The sequence below is a fragment of the Schistocerca gregaria genome, chromosome 5, assembly GCF_023897955.1.
Source record: "Schistocerca gregaria isolate iqSchGreg1 chromosome 5, iqSchGreg1.2, whole genome shotgun sequence".
In the NCBI taxonomy this organism is placed as follows: domain Eukaryota; kingdom Metazoa; phylum Arthropoda; class Insecta; order Orthoptera; family Acrididae; genus Schistocerca; species Schistocerca gregaria.
In genome coordinates, this window is record NC_064924.1 from 425,195,684 (window position 1) to 425,205,693 (window position 10,010).

The 10,010-nt window shown below is 45.1% G+C and overlaps 1 protein-coding gene across 1 annotated transcript; it reads left to right on the forward strand.

The window, feature by feature from the left end:
• The first annotated feature begins 9,142 nt into the window (after positions 1-9,142).
• Positions 9,143-9,808, forward strand: LOC126273374 (piggyBac transposable element-derived protein 3-like). Its single transcript, XM_049976926.1, has one exon. It carries the CDS (start codon positions 9,143-9,145, stop codon positions 9,806-9,808), a length of 666 nt encoding a protein of 221 aa, XP_049832883.1.
• Positions 9,809-10,010: the final 202 nt, after the last annotated feature.

Genomic DNA, 10,010 nt, shown 5'->3' on the forward strand with positions numbered 1-10,010 from the left:
AGTTATAATCACATCACTTTCAGCTTTCCCACTTCAATTATTATTTATCCCAGTTTCACACGATACTGCCTCACTTCGTAATTTTTCTTTCCTACTATGAACTCTGGAGGATATATGCACGTCTTCCTGTGCAATGCAAGCGAAGTGGCGTTGCTGGATAGACGGCTGACTCACCTTGCTTCTCTCTCAGTATTATAGTTTGAATGAAGCGTCACACGGAAACATAACACGCAAAGTAATATTAAGAACATATTCACCACACACGCTAGTCCTCAACTGATACCATGGATGAGTACTTCTCTTTATCCTTTGTCTCATACACAGATTGAGACTCTCACAGTACTCACCATGTGGAACTACTCGTCTCTAATTTCAAGTCCTACACACGCCATTTCTAAAATATTTCCAACTTACAGTACACACACTAGTAATTAAGCTAACTCGGAAGTATTTCTACTCATTGCCTCATGTGGTTTCATTGTGACCGTTGGTCACTTCCGAAGATAACTATGATCCCCCTTAATGTTACCTGCCTGACATTTAATTCTTCCCACAAAAGTTCCTGAAATAGAGAAAGTATTATTCCAAACTGCTCTTACGTATTTCACTTGGATACCATGCCTCCACTCTTTTGTCTTTACGGAACACACCTAAGACAGGTCTTACCAACACTAGATCCAGCGGTAGAGTGCTGAAACATGGTCGTTCTTCGGGTCATCTCGCACCTCTGTCGAGGTGGGGAAGACCATGCTACTGTATTGGTCAGCCACATTGCAGGCGCTCAAAGCTCCGGTGAGTTTCATCTCTTTGGTTCCACCGAAGGTGACCAAAGGGTCGTCTCAAAGATGATCATATATCCACATTCACTATCTGCGATTAGCAGACGACGATGCATTCATTCATTTTACAGATCTCACCAAAGAGGGTGTAGGGATTTATTTTTGACGGAGTGCACATTTGATCAATTAAATACACTCCTGGAAATTGAAATAAGAACACCGTGAATTCATTGTCCCAGGAAGGGGAAAGTTTATTGACACATTCCTGGGGTCAGATACATCACATGATCACACTGACAGAACCACAGGCACATAGACACAGCCAACAGAGCGTGCACAATGTCGGCACTAGTACAGTGTATATCCACCTTTCGCAGCAATGCAGGCTGCTATTCTCCCATGGAGACCATCGTAGAGATGCTGGATGTAGTCCTGTGGAACGGCTTGCCATGCCATTTCCACCTGGCGCCTCAGTTGGACCAGTGTTCGTGCTGGACGTGCAGACCGCGTGAGGCGACGCTTCATCCAGTCCCAAACATGCTCAATGGGGGACAGATCGGGAGATCTTGCTGGCCAGGGTAGTTCACTTACACCTTCTAGAGCACGTTGGGAGGCACGGGATACATGCGGACGTGCATTGTCCTGTTGGAACAGCAAGTTCCCTTGCCGGTCTAAGAATGGTAGAACGATGGGTTCGATGACGGTTTGGATATACCGTGCACTATTCAGTGTCCCCTCGACGATCACCAGAGGTGTACGGCCAGTGTAGGAGATCGCTCCCCACACCATGATGCCAGGTGTTGGCCCTGTGTGCCTCGGTCATATGCAGTCCTGATTGTGGCGCTGACCTGCACGGCGCCAAACACGCATACGACCATCATTGGCACCAAGGCAGAAGCGACTCTCATCGCTGAAGACGACACGTCTTCATTCGTCCCTCCATTCACGCCTGTCGCGACACCACTGGAGGCGGGCTGCACGATGTTGGGGCGTGAGCGGAAGACGGCCTAACGGTGTGCGGGATCGTAGCCCAGCTTCATGGAGACGGTTGCGAATGGTCCTCGCCGATACCCCAGGAGCAACAGTGTCCCTAATTTGCTGGGAAGTGGCGGTGCGGTCACCTACGGCACTGCGTAGGATCCTACGGTCTTGGCGTGCATCCGTGCGTCGCTGCGGTCCGGTCCCAGGTCGACAGGCACGTGCACGTTCCGCCGACCACTGGTGACAGCATCGATGTACTGTGGAGACCTCACGCCCCACGTGTTGAGCAATTCGGCGGTACGTCCACCCGGCCTCCCGCATGCCCACTATACGCCCTCGCTCAAAGTTCGTCAACTGCACATACGGTTCACGTCCACGCTGTCGCGGCATGCTACCAGTGTTAAAAACTGCGATGGGGCTCCGTATGCCACAGCGAACTGGCTGACGCTGACGGCGGCGGTGCACAAATGCTGCGCAGCTAGCGCCATTCGACGGCCAACACCGCGGTTCCTGGTGTGTCCGCTGTGCCGTGCGTGTGATCATTGCTTGTACAGCCCTCTCGCAGTGTCCGGAGCAAGCATGGTGGGTCTGACACACCGGTGTCAATGTGTTCTTTTTTCCATTTCGAAGAGTGTAAATAAATTGTCATTCTTTCCCACACTGGTATTCGGCTTCGCTGTATTAATTGAAATTGAGTTATTATTAGAAAAAATATGTTGTACTGCAAGAATAACGAAGAATGTTTTATTTATTTTCAATGTCGGGCGGTACTGTACCCTTTCATTGTTGATAGAGAAATTGAATGATATAACTAGACGTAGGGCATGGAGACAAGTAGACTGGGAGCGGGAAAATTAATCATATGTCATGAAGCAAGAGCGCAATAAAACGCTGGAGGCACAATTTTCAAGATATGGAGGCGTTGCTGTTGAATGGTGTTTGCAAGAAATATGTCGTGCAGCAAGGAAAGCTGGGAGACGAAAGATATGGCTTATCTTGAGGGGATGCATAGTGTGTGTGTGACAGAGAATGTGAGCCTACCATAACATATCGAAACACACAACGTCTACAGGCCACAAGTGGCACATCATGACCATCCGACCGCCATGTCATCCTCGTGGGAAGTTGCGGGTATGAGAGGTGTAGGGTCAGCACACCGCTCTCCCGGTAGTTATGATGCTATTCTTGACCGAAGCCACTACTATTCGGTCGAGTAGCTCCTCAATTGGCATCATGAGGCTGAGTGCAACGCGAAAAATGGCAACAGCGCAATGGCCGCCTAGATGGTCACCCATTCAAATGCCGACCACGCCCGACAGCGCTTAACTTCGGTGATCTCACGGGAACCGGTGTATCCACCGCGGCAAGATAACATATCGAAGCAGAAGTGATTATTATAAATCCGGAGATAGAAGACAGGGAGGTACCAGAACGCAATGATGCGAAACTCTGCAGAAATCAATTACGAGTTCGGTCAATCACAATAGCGAGGAAAAAGAAGTGGACTTCATCTGGTGGCAATTTTAATGGTAATGAAGAAAAAGATTGATGAATTAGTTCGAGATAATAACGAGTCGAGTATGGACATCAAAAATAACGGTGCCCAAGTAGATCAGATGTGAGACGATCTCAAGTCGTGGGCGAATGAACTCAAGAGAGAACCTACGTAAGGTGAACACTAAAGCAATCAAAAGTTTAAAGATTGCACATGATGCTAAGAAGACGGCAGGGAGCGCCGAGGCAGTAGAAACTTTCGCAAGACGAGTAGCAGAAGAAGGACTGAAAACGAGTAAACGCACAAAACTGCAAGGACAAGAGGCAGTGATCAATTTGAACGAAAAGATCGAAAGCGTGGAAAAGCGGCAAAATGACGCACAGCAGCGCATCGACACGAAAATATGTGAAGCCACGGATCTTCATGCGACAGCGGCCATGGACAAATTAGAGTCTGAGCTGCGCAAATTAGGGACTGGTTCGGAAGTGACAACTGCAACTCCAGTGAACGAGAGTGAAGAGATCCGGACTCTTCAGTCTCAATAGGAAGCTATCAAACAACGCGTATGGAGAAAAAATTGGAGGAGGCGCTAAGGAAACAAATTCAAATATGACCAAGGACGAACGTAACAGGACCGGAAACAACTTGAGACGGGACGGATACATCTGCTTACCCTTATCAGCGAGCAGAGGACATGGTGAGATGAACGTTGCATTTTCTCGAAGCCGTGGGGGCAGCACAGGGCATAAAAAGCAGTGATATTTTCCGTAGAACGGAAGTTGTCAACTAAACGTCATTTGATTTCCAACTTTTCTTACAAGTACGAAAATCCGAAATTCTCAAAAACGAGGTTAATTTTACTCACACATCATTTGTATATCGCAATCTGACCTCTCTAACTCCAGGTAATCCTGTAACATACAAATCAGACTTTATTTGAGCATACCTGCAGGGGTCAGTTGAGGAGAAAATACGCGGAATGTCAAAAAAAAAAAAAAAAAAGGTTCAAATGGCTCTGAGCACTATGAGACTCAACTGCTGTGGTCATTAGTCCCCTAGAACTTAGAACTACTTAAACCTAACTAACCTAAGGACATTACACATATCCATGCCCGAGGCAGGATTCGATCCTGCGACCGTACAGTCGCACGGTTCCGGACTGCGCGCCTAGAACCGCGAGACCACTGCGGCCGGCGTGGCATGTCAGCGACGTGTAGAAGTTACCAGGAGTTCAAGGACAGTTTCCTAAATCTCTACTTGTCCAAGGAGACGGAAGAGCACATAAGGTACGTGATGATTGTTGGCAAACATTTCGAGAGTTCAGTCTACAAAAGACCAGTCACTTTCCTTAATGCAATGACTGACAAGAAGCAGTATCGTGACGTACCATGCTCTACCTGTGAAATGATATGTCACTGTTACACCAAACTTCCCTCAGCATAACAACAAGTATTAGCTAGCTGGTGTAATGTGGAGCTCAGTACTTCCCGCAACACACTTCACGAATTAGAGTACGCATTCCGAACAGAGTGTATCTCAGAACACAGAGAAACTAACAGATACGTCACAGGCTCTGTGTCGCGTCCGCAACATAAGAATTATGATAATAGGAACGGCAAGGTACGACATGGAACGCCTTACGGAGACCATTCACGGTCTGGAAATTTCGGGAGTAATGCCGTGGAACAACGAAGAGACTGGAATGGGAACCGCAATTGTTATTTACTACGCAACAGAGGCTGGAATGGAAGCTGGAATGAAGGCTGCGCAGCACAAAACAATGGATGGCGAAACCATGGATCCGGTTTCGATGACAATGGAAGATGTGCGCGAATGGACAACGGAGGAAACGGAAATGGACGTCAGGCTGAAGAAATTGAGAATCGGGGACGGAGCGCAGGACGAGTGCGCTCGAGGAAATTACAACCAACGTCAATGACTAGTTGAAAATGCGGAAGAGGCACAAAGCGCATCTGTAACTGAACTCGGAACTAGTCTCATCAACGGCAATACGCGTAGATACGAAGATCTGGAAGAATCGTTGCTGGAACATTCTTATTCTGAACAATCACAGGTAGTGTAATGGTCGGTGACAGTCGAACATTAGTATAGTAGTATAAGTTTTGTTTAATCATAATAGTATTAAAGGCAACAATCGTTTCTTTAGATTTTTTCTGGTTGACCCTGGATATTAGCATACGATTTTCTCCCATTACTGTTATCCGTTAGGCATTCATAGTATTTCACTGTACAAGTATTTCTTCGGAACATGTATGAAGTTTATAGATGTCCATCTGGTCATAGCAGAGCTGACTATTTACAATTGTTGAGAGTAGAAATCTGCATATTTCACGATGGAAACTTCATTGTTTATTTGAGTCCTATTTCGCGTGAGTTAATATGTTCTCATAGCACTTTTGCAGTTTGTATGGAACGACAGAATCAGTTGTCACAACAACAATAGAATTTTATGTCTTCGAGTCCGAAGTAAGTGCACGAGTATTGGGGACGGGATTCTTCTTGTAACATCTTGGAGTTCAACTACAATCAAATTTCTTCTGTTTATTGTTTGTGCATCGCAGTAAACAACCTTGTACGATCCGGTATACAATTCGTAGCAATAGTGTGTGAGAGGGGAATGTTTGAGATTAGTTTGCGAGACCCATAGAGGTATTTTGCAGGATGGGCGTGTAATGCCGAAGCGAGAGGCGTGTTGCCTTTCTTGTGTGTTTTCGCCGTGGTTTTTGACCATTGCCCAGTGCAGTGTGTCTCCGCTGTGTGCTGATTATTGTCATCGCCAGTGGCGCGATGTATTTGTGGTGTGTTTTTCGTCTATGGATGTCGCCTTTGGTGCGGTGTTACTCGCAAATGGGATATTTCATTCCAGTGTGATTACACAGATGAGCTTTCGCGTCTCATGCGATTGTTGTTTAGTGTGGTTATTCGATTGTGGTATTCGCATTTGGTTTCCGCACTATTTTGCGCTGGTATTCGTGTGGGCTTTCGCGAGTGCCTGAGTGGTAGATCTTGTGTGACAGTTTGTACTATGTGGCGTGAACACGAAATGTGCAAGTCACTTTCATATATTTTTGCAGAGTGAGTGAGACACACCATCAATTTGTGAGAAAGACAAGAACGGAAGAAATATAGCTTTGCAGTCAAATGTCGATAATACCTTGTGCTTTTTTATGTTTGTTTCAGCAACTGGAGAATTTTTTTTTTCATAAATCAGATTTTTGTGTCAGTTTCAGCAAAAAGCTAATTTCGCAGCAGAACTGATTTGCCCACGTAACACAGAGAACAGACTGGTGACGTCGGCACCCATCGAGATTCATGCCATACACAAGCGTTAGTGTCATCATAACGACTATGTAATGGGAAAGTAATTCATATTACCTTCAGTAGATCATACATATACCTCTGATTGTACCTGTGTTGCATGAATAAGTAGTAGACTTAGATGGTGTAAGTGTGATTGAAGTGCATGTGTAGTCTGTCAGCTTAGTGCTTTCAGTTGCATGAAAGGTTATGGGAAATTAACACCATACTATCATATATTACAACATCGTGACCTCGACACTAATTTAGGTTATAAAGATTAAAACACAGAATTACAATTTCGTTATAATTCTCTTTGTATTTATGCTGCAAACATATTTGTAAAAACACAGCACTAAGCCCACATTTAAGCATTGTGCAGTCTGCAGGAGCAGCCATAGCAGCTGGATGGACAGGAAGCCAAGGGGAAGGGCAGGTAGTCTGCCAGCCCTGAAAGCCCCAAGGGAGCGCGGCTGGCTGCGGGTGGTGATGACCCACATAGTGACAGTAGGGCAACTGGTGAATATGACATCATCGTGCTGTGTGAATGGGGACAGGAGCGGACAAGTCTCTATGCACCACGAGCTGTCAACAAAGGGTTGGTGCCCTGGTGAGACACGAGTACTTCTGCCGCCTCTTCCGGCTTCCAAGGTCCCGTGGGACCTACTACTGAAGGGAAGAGCGAGTGTGGCTAAAGGGGCGAAGCTGTGGACCACTGATTGGAGGTAGTTAGGCCTCTGGAGAGACAGGACGGCGCAGAGGGCGACAGCAGGTGGTGACTCACCTCAAACCTGTGCCCATATGCTACCCAGCTCATTCCATGAACGTCTTCGACAACAGCAGTGCATTGCCGACTACTACGTCACCAGGACGGTCAGTAAACGAGACGCCATTGATTGGTGCCACACCAAGGCTGCTGCCTGTACTCTACATGCCGAGTAAAAGGAGTAACCCACATTGGCAAACTCATCCTGAATAACTACATGACATGTGCAGTGTTGTGTTTTTGCATGTAAAAATTGTAGATTTAAAAAATTGGACTTCCTAATGATCTTTGAGAAGGGAGTCGTATCCTCTTCAGTCCCCAGGTATCATATATGATACCTCCAGGTATTATTTTTTTCTGGGGCGCGTACGCAGCGGAATCTTTTTTGGCCTGTGGTATCATACATGATAGACACCGCGCTTGCCGCAGCTCGCTTGTTCGTGCTTCTGCCAAGCGCCACTAGGTGACACTACGTGATTGGAATATACGGATTCTGGAACTGCACAGCATGTCTCGGAGAAGTAAACGCAAGGACATAAATTTTATCAATTACATGTGCTTTCACGTGCTTTAACAACTTAGGAAAGCTCTACAGACAATACTAACTCAATATTCAACTATAAATTAACGTTATAGGGGATTTACAAAAGTTAATGGTTTGGGGATCATATACTATACCCTGGTACTCAATGCCGATTTTGTTCACTTCAGTGAGGTTATATTTGTTTTACGCTTGATTCTCAGGTTTGACTGATGAAGTGATCACTGAGATGGTTAACAGAATTCATCCAGTGAGTCTTACGTAGAGTTTGATGAGTCTGATGATGAAGATGGCGCTTTGATACAAAGAAATCAAAGTGACGAAATCTCGTAAAAGCGGGTGTACTGCCGGTGGTCCGCGTCTTCCCAACACGATATTTCGACGTCGTAACTCGGCGTCATCACCTGATGAAGTTATAGGACAAGCTACGACAGCGCAAAGAGAGGATGTTGAGCTCTCTCAGCTTCCTGCTCAGATGCAGAGAAGGAGACGTGGTGCCTGTTTTTGCCAAATATGGGACGAAGTCAGATCGCCAACCAGTCTCAGGGAACACCTGAAGAAGACGCCGAGTTACGACGTCGAAATATCGTGTTGGGAAGACGCGGACCACCGGCAGTACACCCGATTTTACGAGATGTCAACAAATCGCCGGGAAAGTCTTAGAAATTACATAGTGATGAAAGTTCATCAGATGGAGAAACAGTACTTCTTGCTAAAATCCGAGAAAGAAGCGAGTTTTTGAGGCATACAGATGTGTAAGAGTAAATGTGTTATTAAAGAAATTACGGTCTCTTAATAGATGATTTACTTAAAAAAACTAATTTGCCTTTTTTTAGTTTTCAGGGGCTTAGCACATCCAAAAATACTTTCATGGCTCATTTTTTGAGGATATGTCTCAATTCACATATTATGGGCATGTCAATACAACAGGAAAATCAGTAAATTGTACTGTAGAAGAAATGCACAAGTTTTGGGGAGTGAGAATTGTTGCAGCACTTATAGGTGTACCATGTCTAAGAATGTGCTGGGAGAGGAAAAGTAGGTATTCACTAGTTGCAGACGATGTCTCAAGAGACAGATTTTTACCTACTGAGGAACAATATAAAATTAGTTGACAATGTTGTTAGTGAACAGGAAAAGCAACATCACTTTTGGAAAATAAAACCAATATTGAAGACTGTTAGAAAGGGATGTTTAGAAAACCATCGACAACGGAAATATCTATCGATGAGCAGATGATTCCGTTTCATGGACAGGTGAAAATGAAGCAGTATGTAAAGGGAAAACCTGACCCAGAAGGTTTGAAGTGTTTTGTCATGGCAAACCCTAGTGGCATACCCCTTGATTTCTGTATGTATGAAGGAAATGGGAAAGAAATTCAGTCTGAAAAAGTGCCCCCTCCAGAGAAGTTAGATGTAGGAGGCAAGGTAGTGGTGAAACTTACTGATACATCAACAGAGAAGTCGTCAATTTATGTTGACAGATGTTTTACTTCTGTTCCCTTCCTCGACAAGTTACTGAGAGACAGGAACATTACTGCCACTGGCACAATAATGTTGAGTCGCATCGCCAGAAGTATACGGTTTGAGGAAGATGCAACAATGAAAAAAACAAGAGGCAGCCATGATCAGGTGGTAAGGAATGACGGGAACTTAGCAATTATCAAATGGTTTGACAACCGAGCGATTTATTTGGCTTCAACAGAAGCAGGTGTTGAGCCAATTGAAAAATGCACTCGGTGGTCTAAAAAAGAGAAAAAGTACATTACAGTTCCTCGCCCATGTGTAGTAAAGGCATACAATAATAACATGGGAGGTGTTGACCTGTTAGATAGGATGGTGGGGAAGTATGGCATGAGAGCTTGGACCCACAAAAGGACCAACAGAGTGATTGATCACTTTATTGATTTTGCAGTTGCTGCTGCATGATTGGAATACAGAGGGACTGCAATGCAGAATGGTACTGCAAAGAAACATACAGTGCCATACTATCAGATCAAGCTTGATATTGCAGAAAATGATATATTTTCACCAAATGTGGAGCAAGAACTAGACTCCCAAGATGAAAATTAATTGCAAGGTAGGAAAAGACCAAGACGTCCCATCCCACTACCATCAATGGAAAAAAGAA

Excerpts from the sequence above, each read along its gene's own strand:
- LOC126273374 (XM_049976926.1), top strand. The coding sequence starts at position 9,143 with ATGAAGCAGTATGTAAAGGGAAAACCTGACCCAGAAGGTTTGAAGTGT.